General features: G+C 48.1%; 1 protein-coding gene and 1 long non-coding RNA gene across 2 annotated transcripts in view; both read right to left on the bottom strand.

Moving 5' to 3' along the window:
• Positions 1–22,500, bottom strand: part of LOC308328709 — a 259,110-nt gene that overhangs the window by 204,947 nt on the left and 31,663 nt on the right. The gene's annotated exons all lie outside the window — the stretch shown is intronic.
• The window catches only part of ninl (ninein-like), a gene marked incomplete at its 5' end in the record, with an annotated part of 66,472 nt that overhangs the window by 12,411 nt on the left and 31,561 nt on the right, over positions 1–22,500 (bottom strand). The window contains 13 exons of the mRNA XM_080782025.1: positions 1–164; positions 2,734–2,803; positions 4,359–4,463; positions 10,713–10,850; positions 12,572–12,705; positions 13,088–13,168; positions 13,388–13,512; positions 14,445–14,513; positions 17,119–17,269; positions 17,514–17,600; positions 18,139–18,249; positions 19,666–19,840; positions 21,532–21,672. The exon at positions 1–164 is cut by the window's left edge and continues 4 nt beyond it. Of these exons, the coding sequence (XP_080638151.1) occupies positions 1–164; positions 2,734–2,803; positions 4,359–4,463; positions 10,713–10,850; positions 12,572–12,705; positions 13,088–13,168; positions 13,388–13,512; positions 14,445–14,513; positions 17,119–17,269; positions 17,514–17,600; positions 18,139–18,249; positions 19,666–19,840; positions 21,532–21,672 (1,551 nt within the window). The remainder of the gene's footprint in view (positions 165–2,733; positions 2,804–4,358; positions 4,464–10,712; positions 10,851–12,571; positions 12,706–13,087; positions 13,169–13,387; positions 13,513–14,444; positions 14,514–17,118; positions 17,270–17,513; positions 17,601–18,138; positions 18,250–19,665; positions 19,841–21,531; positions 21,673–22,500) is intronic.

Below are 22,500 nucleotides of genomic sequence, written 5' to 3'. Positions count from 1 at the left end.
GCCGCAGCGTCCTCCTGCTCCTTGGAGACGGACGCCAGGCGCTCCCTCAGCATCTGCCCCGCCCCCTGGTCGCCGCGGAGCCGCGAGCTGAGCTCGGCGTTCTCGCCGCTCAGCTGGAGGTTCCGAGAGCTCAGCTCCAGAACCTCCTCGCGGTACCTGGAGTTCTGACGCACACAGAGACACAAATGTTCTTTGTTATGAAACACCTTAGCCCATTCTGACCGGGAACCCATTTAGGTGTTAGCATCATGTTATGCTTTAGCTATTGAAAAATAGCAGATCTACAAGCTCATTGCGCGCCACCGAGTGGCGCGCTACGAGCTTGTAGGTCTGCTATTTTTGAAAAATCGAAAGAACGACTGAACATTTTTAGAATCTGATCTCAGGTCAGAATGGGTTCATCAGACCAGTGTGTGTCTGTCCAGTGGAAACCTCGTATGAATCTGATCTCAGGTCAGAATGGGTTAAGGGGTTATTTAATCCGTTAATAGAATGTGGCCATCGTCTATAGCGCCCCCAGTTATTAACGTTTTAAGATTGAAAACCAGTGTCATTCCACATGCATGACGTCAGCTGTGTCAGCCTATATAAGATGTGAGTGACATCAGACCACAGCTGTGTCAGCCTATATAAGATGTGAGTGACATCAGACCACAGCTGTGTCAGCCTATATAAGATGTCGCTCACATCCAGAGAGTTGGACAGGAACAGAGTTTGGGACAAAGCAGATCAAGACGGAGACAAACAGCCAGAGCCAGAGAAGAGACGGACAAAGAAAGCCAATACGAGAAGATCGACAAAGAGATGCTGAACTGGTCGGTGCCTCTGAAAAGACGAGCACAGACATCCCACCGCTTCTTTGGTTGTTTTGCTGGACCAGTGGAGGACAAGGTGTATTCCTTTGGAGGGTTCGTCTATGAGGAGAAGACCTACAGCAACAAGGATCAGATTGATGTTCACGTCTTAAACACAGTGACTTTGTGCTGGATGACGTTGCCCCCGGTGAAGAGGAGAAGAAGAGAGAAGGTTCCTTCCATGCGCTACAAACACACAGCTGTACTGATAGAAGATATCATCTACATCTGGGGAGGGATAGTGAACTGTAAGACAAAGTTTGACAACTGGGGTACCATCACGGGGGACGATGACAACATTCTTTATGCCTTTGATGTCGACACCCACAGATGGTTCCAGCCCAACGTATCTGGAACTGTTCCAGAGGCGAGGCGGGGCCACTCAGCCTGTGTCTTGAGGAAGGTCATGTTTATCCATGGAGGATACAACCAGCTGACTGGACGCACGAACGACATCTACAAGTTGGACACCAGCACAATGGTCTGGTCTTTAATTAACACCAGAGGAACTCCACCACCTGCTTCATCACTTCACTCTGCCACCATCATTGGAACAAATATGTTTGTATTTGGGGGATTTGGGCACCAGGACAACATCAGAGTGTTTGACACAGAGACCAACTGTTGGCTGAGCACACCTTCTGCACAGCTTGTTCCAGAACAACGTTACGAACATGCAGCTTTTTCCTACAATGGAGACCTGTACATATTTAGTGGCTGCAACTTTGGTCTGAGACGGCAGTTGAATGATCTGTGGAAATTAAATTCCAAGACTTTCTCCTGGACGAAGGTTGAGCCCAAGGGGAAAGGACCAGAAGTTCACAATGCAATGTGCTATTGCATTGTGGGAGATCGCATCATCCTCTTTGGAAGAGAACTCATCTTACATATCTTACATTTAAGTCCTAGCCTGAAGACGTTACGTAAGCTAGCTGTTATCCAGAACGGTCTGGAGCAGTCTGGACTCCCACACAACATCAGGTGGGAACTGGCAGCCATGACAACAACAACAACAACAGAAAGACATTAAATCTGTTCCAGTGGATGTTGAAGATGACGCAGACGTTCACCACCCGACGAAACATTCAGTCATTCAGTCACAGTATGATCAAAACATGATGATGGTATGTAAAAAAGAAAAAAATCTTTCATTTGCCACGGACAAGGCCAAGTCTTGCCACAAACAAAATGTACTTTAGAGACAGATTATTGGCCTCTGGACATATTCCCTCCCAGTTGTCAACTAATTCTCTGTCCTCTCTCTCTCTCCCTGAAGCCTTGACGAGCCTGAGTATCGTCACCTGTGCCAATCGTCGTCGGCTAAACAGGCAGGGAACATTTTCGGTGACGTGTCACTGTCATAACACCCTCCTTCCCTCCAAGAGATGGGGTCACTGTCATTATCACCCTCCTTCCCTCCAAGAGATGGGGTCACTGTCATAACACCCTCCTTCCCTCCAAGAGATGGGGTCACTGTCATAACACCCTCCTTCCCTCCAAGAGATGGGGTCACTGTCATAACACCCTCCTTCCCTCCAAGAGATGGGGTCACTGTCATAACACCCTCCTTCCCTCCAAGAGATGGGGTCACTGTCATAACACCCTCCTTCCCTCCAAGAGATGGGGTCACTGTCATAACACCCTCCCCTTCCCTCCAAGAGATGGGGTCAAATGCGGAGAACACATTTCACTGCGGTAACGTCACGTGTGTGACAGATCGTACGACTCTTGACTGGACAAAGCCGGTGGAACCATGGTGGATTCGAACCCACAACCTCCGTGGTGGCGGGCAGGTAGGTAGTTTACCACTGCGCCACCCGAGCGCACTAACATTTAATGATAACAATGTATTAATGATATTAATCACACGGTAACCAACCTCTTTGTGGAGTCTCTCCTCTTGCTCTCTGCTCTTCTCATGCTGCCTCTCCATGTCCTCCACTGTCTTCCTGAAGGACAGAGTGAGTTATTTAATGTCTTCCTGAAGGACATGTTATGTAGACAGCACTATAATTGCATTGTATGTAGTCATAGCACGCCATAGTACATATGTATAGCATAGTAGTATATATGTATAGTGTATAGTTTCATTATATAGATATTCCACTGTTACTTTCTTAGCCTACGCATGTTTCACGATAAATGCTTTTATGTGATGTATTCCCATGCTTTTGTTCTTGCTTAATGTAAGTCGCTCTGGATTAAGAGCGTCTGCTAAATGCCTACATTGTAAATTGTAAGGACAGAGTGAGTTATTTACTGTCTTCCTGAAGTTTTGAAATAAATAATAATATAATTAAAAACAAAATAAAAACAACCCAACCCCCAAAAAAAGAGAAAATAATCAGATTTTTTTGTTCTTCGTTTGACATCAATGAAAAAGCACTAGGAAGTGTTGTGTACACATCGTCGCAATCAGTCGGTTGGATTAGCTATGACGTTTCCACACGTGTGTTAAAGATGGAGTGCCACTATTTTTGTATTTTTCCAGTTTTTCGTCATGTGTCTATGAGGTGACAGTACTTCATTAGACACCCTGGAGTCGTCTTTATGTGCAATGTTGTATTGACTTTGTATTTAGGGGTTTCTTCCTGGAGGCTGAACCCTTGACAGTCAAACGGGCCAATGAAATAAACAGTAATATAGTGACGTCACACTATCAGCCCCTCCCCTAACCCCTCCCCTCTTTATCATACAACTACAGCTGTGGGTGCGGCTTCAGTTCAGGTGGATCACCACCCATCACCACCCACCAGGCAAACCAGGCATACTTAATGAACTGGTGGGCGTGTCCACATAAAAAAACAACATTTTAACAAATACTGTACACTTTTTGGAACTATAGTTCTTCCTCCTTATGTTATAATAATACCTGATGATCATGTTTTAGGGTGGACAAATAAATGGTGGCACTCCATCTTTAAAGTGTGTGATGTGCTACAAGGAAGCGGGCCACGCTCATATTTTCTGGTCTTGTCCTAAAATTCAGAAATACTGGCAGGATATTCACTCCACCTTGGAGTCCATTCTGTGTTTTGACATACCTCTGTCTGTTTCTTTTCTACTGTTGGGAAATATCCCTGAAGAGTTTCTAACACATGTTATTTAATCAAGATCCTCTTAGCATCAAGTAAAAAAGCAATCACACGACACTGGTACCAACAGGACCCACCAACGAAAGATCAATGGATGGACATTATTGAGGAACTGTATGCTATGGAAAAACTAACATTCATACTGAGACTACAAGAGGATAAATTCTATAAAAAAAATGGGAAAAGTGGAATCTCTTCTCTCAGCCTAGCGATATTGCAATATAATTTCATTGAATGTTTATTGTAATATGAAAAATGCAGCCTTTTTTTCTTTAACTTTTTGTCCTTTTTCTTTTCTTTTTCTTTCCCGTATTGTCTTGTTAGTTGAGTTTTTGTTTGTGTCTGTTCTTCCTTCAATAAAAATTAAGTGAAAAGAAAAAAGAAAAAGTGTGTGATGTTCGTTCCTTACTTCCTCTTGGCGAGGTCGTCCTCCAGGACGAGGAGGTCCTGCTGCAGCACCGTCAGTCTGTCCGTCAGACCGCTGTTCTCCGTCTGCAGCTCCTCCAGCTGGGCCCTGGAGGTCGGACACGGACAGTCAGGGGTCACGCACATACGTCTGACACACTGACCAGACACACGGACAGTCAGAGGGTCACGTACATACGTCTAACACACTGACCAGACACACGGACAGACAGAGGGTCACGCACATACGTCTCACACACTGACCAGACACACGGACAGACAGAGGGTCACGCACATACGTCTAACACACTGACCAGACACACGGACAGACAGAGGGTCACGCACATACGTCTCACACACTGACCAGACACACGGACAGACAGAGGGTCACGCACATACGTCTAACACACGCACGGACACACAGACAGTCAGAGGGTCACGCATATACGTCTCACACACGGAGACACGGACAGGTCATGCATACGTCTCACACACGGACGGACACACGGACAGACAGAGGGTCACGCATACTATACGTCTCACGCACACGCCAGTCAACCATTCCACAATCTCAGAATAAAGTGTGGAACTATAACCTCTCCAAATCAAGAGTAAGGAAGCTGGCATTTCGGTTCAGGAAAACATATTCTATCATAATAATAATAATAATAATAATAATAAGTAATAAATCATAATTTCAATGAGCTGCACACAAGAACATAACATGTAATTAATATGTATTTATATTACTGCACATTTCTGTAATTAGGGAAACTATCCCCACTGATCCTGTGAACTGATTACATTTTACAGTAAAATAAAATATATATATGAACACATTCAGAAAGAATTGATGAAAGACAATGGAATTAAAAGACAATGGAATTAAAAGGCAATGGAATTAAGAGACAATGGCATTTCAAATCGGCAGGAAACAGCTGGGTGAGATGAGACTTTGAGTGACACACAAACAAACATGAAGTTAAAAGTGATGTAAGTGATGTTTATTTTGGTTAAAATAAATGTCAAATTGCTCCATATCCTCATGGTAATCATTGATAGAGTACGTTCGTTTGTTCAGTAATGGGGGAGATATTACTATCACATAATGATGCTGTTTAACACCGTTACTGAACACACACTATAGCAGTGATTACCATCACAATATAGAGCTTAAAGGACCACTTCACCACTTTTCCAACCATCTTCATATAATTGGTCCTCACTAATGATCATGATAAAATGCCATAAAGAATTTTTCCACTTGGTCTGTGTCTCATGGGAGAGCTGTGGGCAGGTCTGTGTCTCATGGGAGAGCTGTGGGCAGGTCTGTGTCTCATGGGAGAGCTGTGGGCAGGTCTGTGTCTCATAGGAGGGCTGTGGGCAGGTCTGTGTCTCATGGGAGAGCTGTGGGCAGGTCTGTGTCTCATGGGAGAGCTGTGGGCAGGTCTGTGTCTCATGGGAGAGCTGTGGGCAGGTCTGTGTCTCATAGGAGGGCTGTGGGCAGGTCTGTGTCTCATGGGAGAGCTGTGGGCAGGTCTGTGTCTCATGGGAGGTCTGTGGGCAGGTCTGTGTCTCATGGGAGAGCTGTGGGCAGGTCTGTGTCTCATAGGAGGGCTGTGGGCAGGTCTGTGTCTCATAGGAGGGCTGTGGGCAGGTCTGTGTCTCATAGGAGGGCTGTGTCTCATAGGAGGGCTGTGGGCAGGTCTGTGTCTCATGGGAGAGCTGTGGGCAGGTCTGTGTCTCATAGGAGGGCTGTGGGCAGGTCTGTGTCTCATAGGAGGGCTGTGGGCAGGTCTGTGTCTCATAGGGGGTCTGTGGGCAGTTCAGAAACCCAATGGGGAATCCAAGCTAATAGAAACGGCAGGCTTTCTATTCCTGAAAAGTTGCAATGCGAAAATGGAAATCTTGTTTAAAAAAAAACACAAACTCTGCCAAATGATGATGTCACTGCTGGACGGGTTTCTGAACTTCCCGCAGCCCTCCTATGAGACACAGACTAGAGTAGAAAATAATTGTGCTATTTTATCATGAACATTAGTTATAGGACCAATTATATGAAGATACGTTGAAAAGTGGTGACGTGGTCCTTTAAACCTTTTATTTTTTAAATTTTTAACAAGAACCTTTTTTTCGTTTTAACCATCATTCTCACTTACAGCACCCTTTGCTGCTGGTGATGCAAACGTGTGGGATGGTCATGCGTTTAGAGACAGAAGGATGAGGAGGTTAATTGTTAATGCAGTCCAGGTGTGGCAGTTGGTGATGCTTCATTCCGTTAGTTTAACGGGCTTATTATACCTGTTGGAAAGCATGGCAGGTGACGGAGGATCGAAGGGTTGATCAGATGATTTCTTGCAAATTAGTCATTCAATAAAATAATCCGACAGTATCGGAGCGTTCGTTCGGCGATCAAAATGCATCTCAACAAGCAACAAGGCGGCCGATTGGTTATATGTGTGAGAGAGGTCGGTCGAGGTTCGGAACCTTCGAGTCACGTGACGGAAGGTTGTTTTTCGTCGAAAACCACAAACCTGTGTCCTCCGGGACTAGTGTCCGGCGTAGTCGCCTCCTCCAGGGCCATGACCAGCGTCTCCATGTCCATCAGCTGGTCGGCCATCTTGCTCTTCTCCCTCTGAAAGGCCTCGTGGGCGCAGCGCAGCTCCGCCCGCGTCTCCAGCAGAGCCTGCTGGGTGGAGCATTCGTCGTCGTCCGCGGGCGTCCGTTCTCGGGCGGAGTGCGCCTCCTCGTCCTCCAGCCGTGCCGCGAGCGCCTCTACGCGGAGACGCTCTTCGGACGAGGCGTTCGTCGCCCGCTGCGACAACAGACGGGCAGCGCCGTCCTTCAGATCGGCCCGAAGCCCGGCGATCCGGGCGGTCTGGGCGTCGGTGGCGTTCTGCACGGCGAGCAGCTCCCTCTGCTGGACGTCCCGCTGGACGCCCAGCCGCCGGATCTCGGCGTCGTGCGTCCTCGACGTCCTCCTGGCTCTCTCCAGGAGGTCGGCGGTTTTGGCGACGTTGGCTCGAAGGCGGCGGTGGGCCTCCTGGTCTTCTGGGGGGAGCGAGCCTCTCTCCTTGGCTTCGAAATGGGTGATCAGCTGCCGGACCTCCCGGACCTCCTTGCAGGGTTGTTTCCCGGTCGAGGGATTCCCTTCGACCGACAGGCCGTTGCTTTTGGACACCTTGTTGGACCTCGGAAGGTGGTCGACGTGGCTCGTCTTGGCGTTCAGCTGGCTTCGGACGGAATACAGCTCTCTCTCCCGGGCCGCCAGGCGGGCGGTAAGCTGACGCACTTCGCCGCCGAGCCTCTCGGACGAGGCCTCGACCCGCTCCAAGAGACCGGCGCCGCCGGCCGCCTCGGCGCGGAGAGACTCCGCCTCGGCGGTCCTGGCGTTGAGCTGCCCCCGCAGGCTCAACACCAGGTCGGCCGTCTTGCTCAGCTGACAGCAGAGGTCGCGGAGCTGCTCGCGGAGCACCGCGGTCTCCTTCTGCCTCTCCTGCTCCTGGAGGACGGTCCGGTCGGTCGCCTCGGCGGTCAGCCGGTCCAGCTCCGTGGTCTTGGCGTTGAGCTGAGCGCGGAGCTCCAGCAGCCGGTCGGCCGTCTGGTTGAGGCCGGCGCTCAGGTCCCGGATCTGCCCGCGCAGCGCCGAGATCTCCGCCTCCATCTCCACGATCTGCGCCGACAGCTGGTCGGCCACGCTGGCGTAGCGCTCGCTCTCCTGCGCCAGGAAGCCGGCCTCCTCCCGCTCGCGCTCCAGCGCGGAGCGCAGCCGGGCCGAGTGCGAGCGCTCCTCCGACAGGCTCTGCCGGAGGAGCCGCTCCTCCTCCTCCGCGGCCCGCCGGGTCTCCAGCCGGGCCGCGGCGGCGCCGTCCAGCTGCAGCTGCAGGTGGTCCACGGCCATGGCCTGGTCCTTCAGGTCCTGGATGAGCCGGGCGCGGTCCGCCTTCAGCGAGGCCAGCTCGGCGGCGGCCGCCGGCCTGCCGCCGTCGTGGCCGTCCGCCTTGGCCCTGGCGGCGGCCTCCTGCAGCCTCTCCACCTCTCCCCGCAGGGCGCAGACCGTCTGCTCCTTGGCCCGGAGCTGGGCCTGGTGCTGGTCCCTGTCCCGCTGGACGCCGTGGGACCGGGCCTGCAGGCCGTCCAGCTCTCCGCTCAGCTCCGACACTCGGCTAAGAAGCTCTCCCTCTCTCCTCTTCGCCTCCTCCAGCTCTCCGCTCAGCTCCGACAGGCGGCTCCGGAGCCCCCCCTCCCTCCCCTCGGCCTCCCGCAGCTCCCCGCCCAGCGAGCTCTTCTCGGCGGCGAGGCGTTCGTTCTGGACGCCGCGGGACTCCAGCAGGCGGGCGCTCTCCGTCAGCCGAGCGCGCGCCTCCGCCAGCCGCGCCTCCAGCTCCAGGCGGCGCGCGCGGGACTCTCCGAGCTCCGCCTCCAGCCGACCGCATCGCGCCCTGAACTCGCACAGGCCGGCCTCCTCCTCCTCCTCCTCCTCTTCGCTCCTCCGTTCCTGCAGCTGCTGCTGCAGCAGCTTGCTCTCCCAGGCCTCTGCGTTTCTCTCCAGCCTGGAGACGTGTTCTCTCAGGCTGCAGACCTCCTGCCGGTGCTCCTCCTCCGCCAGCCTGCTCCTCTCCCGCTGCTGGGGGAGGAGGTGCTGCAGCTCCATCTGCTGCGCGAGCTCCTCTCTGCTCACACAGGGAGGTCAACTGAGTGACTGAAGGACTTGGCATGGAGCGTCTCTAGGACAGCGGTTCCCAAAAGTGGGGTCCGGGGACCCCCCAGGGGTCCTTCATGGAGTTCCAGGGGGCCCCCGGCTAAATGACCCTTATGGGTCTGTAACTCTGAGAGTGTACAAATTAAACCAAATGTACCCGTTAGGGTGCATTTGTACACTCTCAGAGATAAATTAACATTGATTTTACATTATAAATTGGGGGTCCCAGAGATAGAAATGCCGTTAAATTGGGGGGTCCGTAGACTAATGCATGTCAAACTGGGGGGGTCCTTGAAATTAAACGGGTTGAGACTCTCTTATGGGGGTCAGTCTCTGGCATATCCTTTGAAATGGGGGTCCGAGGCCTAATATAGTGTCAATTTGGGGGTCCTTGACTTGGATGAGGACCACTGGTCTAGGAGAAGGTCCCACCACAACGCTCCACTGAATACACTGTTATGAAGATGAAGGAACAGTTCAACCCCCCCCCCCCCTCCACTCTTAAAGAGACAGAGACAGGCAGACTCTCTGTGAGTACAAAGCCATTGAGGGTCACATTGTTATCGCGTCATAAATGTTGGTGAAAATAATCAGGATTATTCCGAAATCGGTTCGATGCCGAGATGGGGCCGACATCGACACGCTACCGATGACATCATGCATCTCTACTTAACCCTATAGAACCCTAGCATCCGTATATAAAAAGAATTTAAGACAATCCCCGCAAGCACCAGTGCCGTTCCGAACCTTGGTGCTTTTTGCGAACCGGTCGCGAACCGGCTGCATTTCCACCAGATTGACGGCCGGTTCATTTGGTGGCGCTATTATACCTGAGGACAAAATGTTGTCATGCCCGCAGACGCCCCGAGGGTGTTGCACAACACAAACCGATGTAAACAATATCCACGAGGTTGTGATGTCAAGGTTACAAGTAACAAGTTATTATAACGCCCCGCAAGAGCTGGATTCTGGATCGCGATGCGATCGTTTGGATCGTTTCATGTTTGCGTTGGCAATTAATGTAAACGTATTTTTGCTCAAAGATGGTTGATCGCATTGAATATCTGTTGCGTGTGTCACTGTGTTCTGCGACCTCCCAAGTTCCAACCCACTGACAAGTTCCAACCTACTGACACACCCACTTATATCGTCTCGGTTCACAAAGCGCTGCGTGCAATTACAAAGCTGAACCGCCGTTTTGTGGTTCACATTGGGAACGAATGTTTATGGTTCGGAACCAACTCATTTTCAGTGGAAACATGCACTCTGAACTGGTTCAATATTTAGCGGGAAGAAAGAACCGAACCGGTTCAACCCCGGTGGAAAAGGGGCCTCTGTGTCTCAGAGGAGGGCTGTGGACAGTTCAGTTTGGTCATTTCAAACAAGATTATTATTATTATTTTTTCTATTTCTATTTTCTAGGCTTCCATTTCAGCATGCTAACTTCGCTGTAGTTTCTGTTAGCGTGGAATCCCCCCCCATCGATGATGATGTCACTGGTAGGCGGGTTTCTGACCCGCCCACAGCCCACCAGAGAGGACAGAAATGTTGCCGTCTTATAACGAGCGTTACCGAGGACCAATCAGACGGCGGCGGGGGTTGAACGTGGGGGCGGAGTTAACGTTCAGTCCCAGCGCTCTGCCAGGCCACACCCACCTCACACGCATCACTTCCTGGTCCATCTGGAGCTTAAGCTCCGCCTCCAGCTGGTCCTTCTCGGCGCTGAGTCGACGGACCAGGTGACTGATCTCTCTGGCGTAGTTCTGCTCCAGTTCTGACTGCTCCCGCTGGACCCTGGGGATTACATTATTACATATCATTAGATTACATGGCTCTGCTCCCTCTGGACTCTGGGGATTACATTACATTATTACATATCATCAGATTACATGGCTCTGCTCCAGTTCTGACTGCTCCCGCTGGACTCTGGGGATTACATTACATTACATTATTACATATCATTAGATTACATGGCTCTGCTCCAGTTCTGACTGCTCCCGCTGGACTCTGGGGATTACATTACATTACATTATTACATATCATTAGATTACATGGCTCTGCTCCAGTTCTGACTGCTCCCGCTGGACTCTGGGGATTACATTATTACATATCATTAGATTACATGGCTCTGCTCCAGTTCTGACTGCTCCCGCTGGACTCTGGGGATTACATTAGATTACATTATTACATATCATTAGATTACATGGCTCTGCTCCAGTTCTGACTGCTCCCGCTGGACCCTGGGGATTACATTATTACATATCATTAGATTACATGGCTCTGCTCCAGTTCTGACTGCTCCCGCTGGACTCTGGGGATTACATTATTACATTATTACATATCATCAGATTACATGGCTCTGCTCCAGTTCTGACTGCTCCCGCTGGACTCTGGGGATTACATTATTACATTATTACATATCATCAGATTACATGGCTCTGCTCCAGTTCTGACTGCTCCCGCTGGACTCTGGAGATTACATTAGATTACATTATTACATATCATTAGATTACATGGGTCTGCTCCAGTTCTGACTGCTCCCGCTGGACTCTGGGGATTACATTAGATTACATTATTACATATCATTAGATTACATGGGTCTGCTCCAGTTCTGACTGCTCCCGCTGGACTCTGGGGATTACATTATTACATATCATTAGATTACATATCATTAGATTACATGGCTCTGCTCCCTCTGGACTCTGGGGATTACATTAGACTACATTATTACATATCATTAGATTACATTAGATTACATATCATTAGATTACATGGCTCTGCTCTAGCTGGAGATTACAATAACCCATTTAGACCTGAGGACGATTCTATAAATGCTATAAATTCTGACAGTTTTCTGAAAAACCCTATGTCGTTCTCAAACATATTCATGTCAAGGACCCCCAAATATATTGACATTGGCCGCCGACCCCCATCTGAAAATATGTTGTTTCAGGGACCCTCCCAGTAGCAAAGATTTGAGTTATAAACTCACTCTCAAAGTTTCAGGCACATTTTCACGATTTTTCAAAAATAGCAGACCTACAAGCTCCTAGCGCGGCACTCGGTGCCGCGCTAGGAGCTTGTAGGTCTGCTATTTTTCAACAGGAAAAAGTACAACATAATGCTTAAAACACTAAAAGGGGTTCCCGGCCAAAATTGGTTAAATTACTTATCATTAGATTACATTAGATTACATGGCTCTGTTCCAGTTCTGACTGCTCCCTCTGGACTCTGATTACACATTACATAAAGTATCATTAGATTACATTACATTTAGGGTTGTCCCAATACGATCACGTGAACCGAAATCGGGGCCGATCACGTCATTTTCAAATGATCGGAAATCGGAAAAAAAACCCTGATTGGGACATAGTATCAATATTATATCCACATCTTGATATTAGATGTTGATATTAGATATTGTCTGTGATTTTTGGATATTGTACTAATATATGGAGAAAAAAAAATTCGGTATCTGCAGATGCGTGTGCGTGCGTGTGTGCCTGCGTGCGTACCTCTTCTCCTGGTCTCTGCTGCTGGGTGGAGGCTGATGTTTGAGTTGAACCTGCAACCGCTCCACATCCTTCTTCAGCTCCTCCACCTTGTGCTCCGCCAGAGACTTGTGCTCCTCCAACTCACTGATCTCCATCTATGGAAAAACCTCTAATTAATATTTACTATTAATACGAGAGGGGGAAGGGTGGCACAGTCGGTAGTGCTGTCGCCTCTCACAGCTAGAATGTCCTGGGTTCGATTCCCGCTGGGGGGGGGGGGGGGGGGGGGGGGGGGGGGCGTGTTCTCTCCTCCACCCCTCATCAGTGCCCATACCCGAGGCGGGGTTGGCGAAATGGCCCTTCTGTGTGGAGTTTGCATGTTCTCCCTGGGTGGCACAGGGTGGCTACTAGGTACCTTAATTCTAACCTTGAGTCACTAGGCCGTGTATTACTAGGTACCTTCTAACCTCGTGTCACTAGGCTGTGTGTACCAAACAGGTACATGTACTAATACAGCAGCAGATGTACGGTTCATACCTTGAAGCTCTGCGAGATGTCTTTGCGTTCAACCTCCATGTTCTGTTTCAGTAAGTCCAGCTTACGCTCATAGAAGTTCACCTGATGGAGAGATGGAGAGAGAGATTGGAGACAGATGGAGAGAGATTATTATTATTATTGAAAACATCTTCACTCTGTAACTTCTCCACTTGCTTCTCTGCACGCGCACGCACACGCACACGCACACGCACACACACACACACACACACACACACACACACACACACACACACACACACACACACACACACACACACACACACACACACACACACACACCTTGGTCTCCAGCTCAATCTTCAGGTCGTGGAGCTCCTGGGAGTGCTTCTCTCTGAGCTGCTCCATGGCCATCTCCGTCTCGATGCTGACCGACGGACCGGACAGACTCTCCAGAGACCCCAGACCTGGACGGGAAGGGGTTAAACACATTAACTCATCACCGACGGACCGGACAGACTCTCCAGAGACCCCAGACCTGGACGGGAAGGGGTTAAACCATAGACTGTAAAAAAATATGGACAAAGCGTTCTCCGGGTCTGATATGAACGTAAAATGAAGCCTGTCAGTCCTTGTATTGTAAGTCGCCATCTTTCTAGATCCGTTTTGGATCTGTTGGTTTTTATTTGACTCGAGTGGGAGGGGAATCCCGATCATAGACTGTAACGGTAGCCACGCCCCTCAGAACATACGCGACTTTATGGTCATTTTCTTAATAAATGGGACCATCATTTTCCAAAAAGAATATTATGACATTAGAAATGAGACTTTAAACTAGTGACTGGAAGCAGAAAGTATTCATGACCATGTTTATTAAGGTAATACAGTCTAGGTGAAGTTGGGCCCAAATACATGGACTTCTATGGGGCTATGGGTTTTTCTGGGTCCAATGACAGCGCCACAACAGGCCATTATATGAACTTTCAGGAAGTCCCGATTTCCTTAGTGGCTTCACAAAATATCTGTCTGACTGCCCCCCTGGGTTAAACACATTAACACCCCCATCTGGTGTCTGAATTGTGTACTCCAGGACATTAGCTTTTAGTTTGAAAACTGTACTTCACTCAAGAATAGGACCCGCAAACGTTATTTAATGTTTACATTTTGTAACCCGGTGATCATATCATTTAGAGAAATGAGGCGCAAATCAAGCTTGTTTTGATCCATAAAGAAGAATCAGAGATATTACCTTTTCTATGACGAAAACTGCTTGTTCGTCGACTACCATGTGAGCTTGTAGAGCTGCTGTTTTCAAAACGGCCGAAATATATAGGGCTGAAGTTGGTATGTTTTGTAATAATAACCAAAAATCTACAAAAGAAGAAGTTGCAGCCGTTACCGTTCTTGTCGGCCACCTGCAGTTTCTTCCTGGCAGGAGGAGGAGATGTTCTCCTGGAGCCTGGATCATCTGGAACGCAGCGAGACATACAGTATGGAGTACAGTAGAGACTCTAATCTATAGCAACACAATGCTGTGTAACTGCTCTAACACAAGGAGCAGAGACTCTAATCTATAGCAACACAATGCTGTGTAACTGCTCTATGGAGCAGAGACTCTAAACTATAGCAACACAATGCTGTGTAACTGCTCTATGGAGCAGAGACTCGAATCTATAGCAACACAATGCTGTGTAACTGCTCTAACACAAGGAGCAGAGACTCTAAACTATAGCAACACAATGCTGTGTAACTGCTCTATGGAGCAGAGACTCTAAACTATAGCAACACAATGCTGTGTAACTTGGAAAACAAAATGAGACAAAATGAGACTCTGAGCCGTAGGGAAAAAAAAGCAGTGTAACTCCTAGTCCCGTGTTAATTTTGTTGGCTAAGACTAAGAAAACACTAAAACACTAAAGACAAAACTATTTCAGAGGACTAAATAGGACTAAAACTACACTTTCTGTCCACATTAACACAGACATGGAGCCAAATGACTGAGAGTCCCTTGACCACAACAGAATGCAGCTGAGCCATTAGAAACCGGCAGAGCAACTTGTGATGACACGTTGTATAGAATGGGAGGGGCGCGCGTGTGTGTGTGTGTGTGTGTGTGTGTGTGTGTGTGTGTGTGTGTCGGGGAATGGAGGGCGTGTGTGTGTATTAAAGACTATTGTCATTCAACACATGCCTGCTCGGGAGGGAAGCTCAGCATTGTGCTCTGGAGCAATAGAGCGTCACAGTCCCGCCCCCTTACCAGGGCCCAGGAAATGATGCCCCGTTCATTTCCCTCATAAGACATTTCAAAAAGTATTTATTTAAAGACGTTTATATGCCGCGGACAAAGCCAACTCGAGTCGTGACAAATCATGACAACAAACACAATATTTTGGACCAAACAAATAATTACAAAGAAGAAAAAACAAAAAAACGGCAGGTTACAACACTTTCTTTTTGTTGTTTTTCTTCTTTGTAATTATTTGTTTGGTCCAAAATATTGTGTTTGTTGTCATGAGTTGTCACGACTCGAGTTGGCCTCCTCCGCGGCGTAACCGTCTTTAAATAAATACTGTCTGTGGGAAAAAATGCATTGGGAATCATTTCCTGGGCCTGGCGTCGTCAAGAAAGGGGGCAGGACTCTGATGTCATGGACACTGGGCTCACTTCCTTCCTGGACTACATGTTGTCTCACTAAGACAACTCTCCCCCTGTCCACAAGGAGGAGCAGTGCACCAAAGAATGATGGGAATTGTAGTCCAGGAAGGTAGTGAGACCAGTGTTGATGACATCAGACACTGGGCTCACTGCTACAATCTAAAATATCTAAAGCCACTTATTACACACATAAAAACCCCCAGGAAAGTGTTCTAAAGCTTCTAAAAGTCATTAACATATATTTTTTTGCAAAAAGGGTGAAGTGTCCCTTTAATGTTTGTGTAAGACTTGTGTAAGTGGGAATCAATTAACCATTCCGGGGGGGGGGGGGGGGGCGCGCTCCAAATGATGTGACGTATAGCGCTGGGCCGGGGCTGACGGACAGATTGGTGAGATCCAATCAGGGCGTGCAGGAATCTCAAGTGACTACTGGCCAATCACAGCCTGCCTTTTCCAGGAACTTATCGGCCTATAGCGAACGTCCCCTTTCCGTTACGCGTCACGAAGGAAAAGCAGAAGCTTCCGCGATGCTTCGCAAGGAATCTCGGGGCAAATGTTAGGTGGGTAGGAGTTAGGAGTTAGGGTTTAGGGGCTAGGCGTTAGGATAGTACCTGAGTCAGACTCCGTGGTGAGGTTAGGGGGTAGGGGTTAGGAGTTAGGGTTTAGGGGCTATAGGCGTTAGGACAGTACCTGAGTCAGACTCCGTGGTGAGGTTAGGGGGTAGGGGTTAGGAGTTAGGGTTTAGGGGCTATAGGCGTTAGGACAGTACCTGAGTCAGACTCCGTGGTGAGGTTAGGGGTAGGAGTTAGGAGTTAGGGTTTAGGCGTTAGGATAGTACCTGAGTCAGACTCTGTGGTGAGGTTAGGGGGTAGGAGTTAGGAGTTAGGGGCTAGGCGTTAGGACAGTACCTGAGTCAGACTCCGTGGTGAGGTTAGGGGGTAGGAGTTAGGAGTTAGGGTTTAGGGGCTAGGGGTTAGGACAGTACCTGAGTCAGACTCCGTGGTGAGGGTAGGAGTTAGGAGTTAGGGTTTAGGCGTTAGGACAGTACCTGAGTCAGACTCCGTGGTGAGGTTAGGGGGTAGGAGTTAGGGTTTAGGGACTAGGCGTTAGGACAGTACCTGAGTCAGACTCTGTGGTGAGGTTAGGGGGTAGGAGTTAGGAGTTAGGGTTTAGGGGCTATAGGCGTTAGGACAGTACCTGAGTCAGACTCCGTGGTGAGGTTAGGGGGTAGGAGTTAGGGTTTAGGGGCTAGGCGTTAGGAGACAGTACCTGAGTCAGACTCCGTGGTGAGGTTAGGGGGTAGGAGTTAGGAGTTAGGGTTTAGGGGCTATAGGCGTTAGGACAGTACCTGAGTCAGACTCCGTGGTGAGGTTAGGGGGTAGGAGTTAGGGTTTAGGGACTAGGCGTTAGGACAGTACCTGAGTCAGACTCCGTGGTGAGCGAGGCTCTGTTGGACCACGACGACAGAGACGACTTGTGATCTCTGGATCGTTTGCTTTTCCTGGATCCTCCCTGACTCTTCAACAGCTCCACCTCTGAGCTCAACTCGTCATTCCTGTCCCGCAGTTCCTGTTTGAGAACGCATACACACACACGCACACACACACACACACACACACACGCACACACAAAGAGCAGAGTTATGTTTCACAGAGAGGCACACATGACCTAAATAGTATAGCATCCTGACACACTGCGCGCGCACACGCGTACACACACACACACACACACACACACACACACACACACACACACACACACGCGTACACACACACGCACACACACACACACACACAGCCTTGTGTTCCCTCACCCGACACTGCAGTTCGTATTCCTTGATGATGTCAGAGAATCTCTCCTCCTGACTGGCTCCTGATTGGCTTGCATCCAAATTCCCAAACTGTTAAAACAAAATAAAAAAATTAAGACAAACAAACCACGTTTAGTGCTCTATCATGCGCTAGCTCTAGCACGCGCACGCACACACACACACACACACACACACACACGCGCGCGCGTGCACGCACGCTGTCCTAATGTCTGTCTCTCCTACACTGTCTCCCTCTCAGCTGTCCTGCTGTCTGTCTCTTCTCCACTGTCTCCCTCACAGCTGTCCTGCTGTCTGTCTCTCCTACACTGTCTCCCTCTCAGCTGTCCTACTGACTGTCTGTCTCTCAGAGTGGACTGTGTGCTCCCCTAAAAAATCATCTGAGACACCACACACACACACACACACACACACACACACACAGTCACACACACACACACACACACACACAGTGAATTATTAATCCACAGCACTGCAAAGATCAGTGTACAGGATGAGTTACCTCTCACGCCACTAAATGCATCACTGCCTGTGTGTGTGTGTGTGTGTGTGTGTGTGTGTGTGTGTGCGTGCGTGCCTGCCTGTGTGTGTGTGTGCGTGCGTGCGTAACCTTGTCGTGCAGCAGTTGACCCAGCTCTCTGTTGAGGCGACTGACTGATGTCTCTGCTTCACACAGCTTCTCCTTCAGCAGACCCAGCTCCTCCTCCAACGCCTTGTTCTCCTACGTGTGTGCACACACACACACACACACACACACACACACACAAGCACACACACACACACACACACACACACACACACACACACACACACACACACACACACACACACACACACACACACACACACACACACACACACACACACACACACACACACACACACACACACACACACACACACACACACACACACACACACACCAATTAATGTATCCAGCCATCCCTCCCTAGCATCTGTCTAAACCAGACCTGGGCATTGTACGGCCTCGCTGGCGGACTCTGACCGGCCCACGAAAGATTACTTGATAATTAAGAAAATAAAACACACTTTCTTTACCATAATAATGGGTGGACTAAAAACCGCATTGCTTTTATTTTGAAGCCCGTGTATTCTCACACTGCACGCAATCTGCACGTCAACTGTGCACGTGAATTTGCGTGTGATTGAGAACCTGTCTTCCTTCCTTCACCTCTGTAGATTACATGTTTTACCTTGATGCGTTATATTTTCTTTTGTGTGTTTGTTGTTGTATTGTTTATTTCTGTTTTTTGTGCAGTCTGTGTTTTTATTTATTTACTGCACTGCTGCCCCCCTTTGACAACTTGTAGATTTATGTACTGTTCTTTATGAACTTTTAATCTTTTAAACCAATGACCTCTTCCTTCAGGAAAGGATTCCATATAAGCCTTCTGGCTTCTTCCTTTCCTTGCATTGTATTTTTGTTTCTTTGATATGTTATTGTTTATTTTTTTGTACTATATGCTAAATAAATAAACCTAAACCTAAACCTAAAACCTAAACCTAAAACCTAAACCTGAACCTGAACTAGGGCCGGGACTAATTGCGATTAATTAACTACAGAAAAATTTATCGCGATTAACTACAGATAAATTAATCGCACCTTTTTTCCCCCCGCGGAACGTTTCTCACTGGGCGCTTTTCTATAGTACTGAAAACTGGAAATAATAAAAAGTCACCCCATTTTGTGTTGCCTAGAACTGGAGGTCTGACAAAAAACAGTAACAATATGAAGTAAGTACAGCTTTGTGATGTCACTGAGATGTACTTGTTACCGTTACTAATTGTTTTTCAGACCTCCAGTTCTAGGCAACACAGAATGGGGTGACTTTTTATTATTATTTCCACAACAGGTATATTAATGACAGCAAAATGTTGAAAATGAGTGGTATCCTGTAGTCACTATTCATTGATTCACTGGGATACCAAAAAACATTTAAAAAAAAAAGGTTTCTCGCTGTTCTCAGGTTGAATATTGATATGAGATTAAAATGTGATTAATCTAGATTAATTAACTACAAAGCCTCTGATTAATTGGGTTGGGCGATGCGCCGTGAGCTACCTGCGTGGTCTGGGAGATCTCCTCATGCAGTGTGTGGTTTGTCAGATCAGTTACCTGCGTGGTCTGGTAGATCTCCTCGTGCAGCGTGCTCTCTCTGCATCTCGTCAGGGTCAGCTCTTCCCTCAGCTGGTCTCTCTCTCGCTCGGCGTGCGTCAGGAGCACCTCGCTCTCCTGCTCCGATTGGCTCCTCAGAGCCGTCAGCCTATCGCGGAAGTCCTGCTCCAGGTCCCTGCCAACGGAACCAACCAATCAGGTGCCTCCTTAGTGTATATATACACACCATACCAAATCCAGTGGCTGAGTGAGTTTCATAATTATGTTCGCTCGCACGGATGCACACGTTTTTAGAAGCGAATTGTGCTTTTCCTTTTGTCACAGACACTAAACTGGTTGAACGCTGACTGGGCAAGCCCTACCTTACAAATCTGTTTACATTCTCCGTGAATGAAACAAGTGTTGTGATTGGTCGACAAATATCGTATCCGGGGGAAATGCATCTGACGGATGTTTCGGCCCAACACTACTCTCTGTCTTAGGTTGTGACCTGAAGGCTTTTCTTTCTGCCTTTTAGACTGACTCGGTTCCACAGATGAATATTGTGAATATAGCCGAACTACAAGCGCACTGCAATGTTTGCCTCTTTCGTACGCAATAAAGCCATTAAATTGTGCAGATAAGATACCCTGTATAGTGGACACGTTTATACTGTATGTTGGATTCATCTCGAGAATCTCTCAAGTCTGCTGAACACCCCATAGACCAATGGTTATAAACCATGACCCCTCCTACTCCGCACACCAACCCCACTCCTTATACTTCAGTCTATCTTTCTCTCTTTTCTACTTGTCATATCTCTCTTCTCTTCTCTTCTCTTATGCTCATGAAATCCTTGCTGGCTATTGCTACTATTTACCCTATTAAAACAAATGTATACAATGATAGAAAAAGGTGTCAAAGTTCCAAGTGGGAGGGTGTGGGGTTGCTACTCGTCTTGTCTCTCGTTCTGTTTCGTTTAGTCTAATTTTTGTTCCGTTTCAGTTTCAGTTTTGTGACCAACTCAAACCAAGTCAAAAACAATTCTGTCCATGTAGTATCAGAACTGTCCTGTTTCCTGTCTGTTCTCTGTCTATGTATTTCTATGTAAAAATAGAAAAAGAAGCATAAACATATGTACTACATTTTTTCCTGTCCATAACCCTACTCTATGCTCAATAAAAACTTTAAAATGGATATACTGTATGTTGGCTGGTTGTTACTTTTTTGAGTGAGAAAACTATATGTCACTACAACGATCAAAGGCGTATATACTTGATCTTGGATTGGTTGATGGTTTCCATGGTACTTTGGGCAGCGGTGGCCGAACGGTTTGCGGATCGGTCTTGATATCGGAAGGTCGCTATAGTCCGTATCCCCGGACCGGCACGTTAAAATTACCACCGCTTAAGTGCCCTTGAGCAAGGCATTGAACCCCTACCATGAAATGTTCTATGAGCAGGGCCTGGCTGTAAACAAGTTCTTGAGCTGTCCAGTTACCCTGGGTAAACATAGTACCTTTCCTTTCCTTAGTCCAGTTACCCTGGGTAAACATAGTACCTTTCCTTTCCTTAGTCCAGTTACCCTGGGTAAACATAGTACCTTTCCTTTCCTTAGTCCAGTTACCCTGGGTAAACATGGTACCTTTCCTTTCCTTAGTCCAGTTACCCTGCAGGGTAAACATAGTACCTTTCCTTTCCTTAGTCCAGTTACCCTGCAGGGTAAACATAGTACCTTTGCTTTGCTTTGCCTTACTTGATCTTTGATTGGTTGATGGTCTCCATGGTAGCGTGCCTTACTTGATCTTTGATTGGTTGATGGTCTCCATGGTAGCGTGCCTTACTTGATCTTTGATTGGTTGATGGTCTCCATGGTAGCGTGCCTTACTTGATCTTTGATTGGTTGATGGTCTCCATGGTAGCGTGCCTGTCGTCCACCTCTCGGACCAGCTTCAGGTTCCGTCTGTCTGCCCAGTCCAGGTCTGTCTTCAGCCTGTCTCTCTCTCTGACCGCGTCCTCCGCCACCGTCCTGCATGGGCACACACACACACACACACACACACACACACACACACACACACACACACACACACACACACACACACACACAGACGTAAGTTTACAACGGTCCATTCATTCATACATTGAGAGGTGAAGAGGTGAACAGTTGACGCCAACAGCGTCCTCACTTCCCCACATTCACACCCCGACGGTGGCGAGCTACCAATGCGAGGCACCGACCGACTCACTGGAGGCGACGTGGCGTTCAGTGTCTTGCCCGAGGACACTTCCACACGTGGACAGGACAGGAGGAGGAGCCGGGATTCGAACCAGGGATCATTGGACGACCCGCTCTACCTCCTGGAGCCACAGCCGCCCCATGGAGAATTATTATATAGTACAGTCCAACACCTGCACATGTTTGGATATGTACTGTTCATGCCTATATATTTATTATATTGGTGTAGATTGTGTATATGGTGTAGTTTGCCCAGCTACTAAAAAGTAGGACAGGTGACTTGTTGCATTTATGCATACAGTAGGTACTTTAAGGTGTATTATGGATGTTGTATTTGCTGGTTCAAAAATGTAACATTGACGATGTGGTATCGAAGTGTAATTTTTATGTCTGCCTCTTGGCCTTCAGTTCCCACTTGTAAAAGAGACGCAGTCTCAATGTGTTTTTACTGGTTAAATAAAGGTTAAATAAAATAAAAATAAAATAGTCTGCCCTCCAAAGCTAGAGTGCAGCAACTATGTTTTTGGAAACTACTAATTTGTTCATCATTTTGGGAGATAAACAATGACCTCAAGAACAGATCTTGTATACAGTTAGTGTGATATCACTTACACACTT

Source organism: Protomyctophum bolini (genome assembly GCF_963924005.1).
Source record: "Protomyctophum bolini genome assembly, chromosome: 14".
Classification (NCBI taxonomy): Eukaryota; Metazoa; Chordata; class Actinopteri; order Myctophiformes; family Myctophidae; genus Protomyctophum; species Protomyctophum bolini.
Note: the sequence above shows the minus strand (reverse complement) of the source record. Positions and strands in the feature narration are given on the sequence as shown.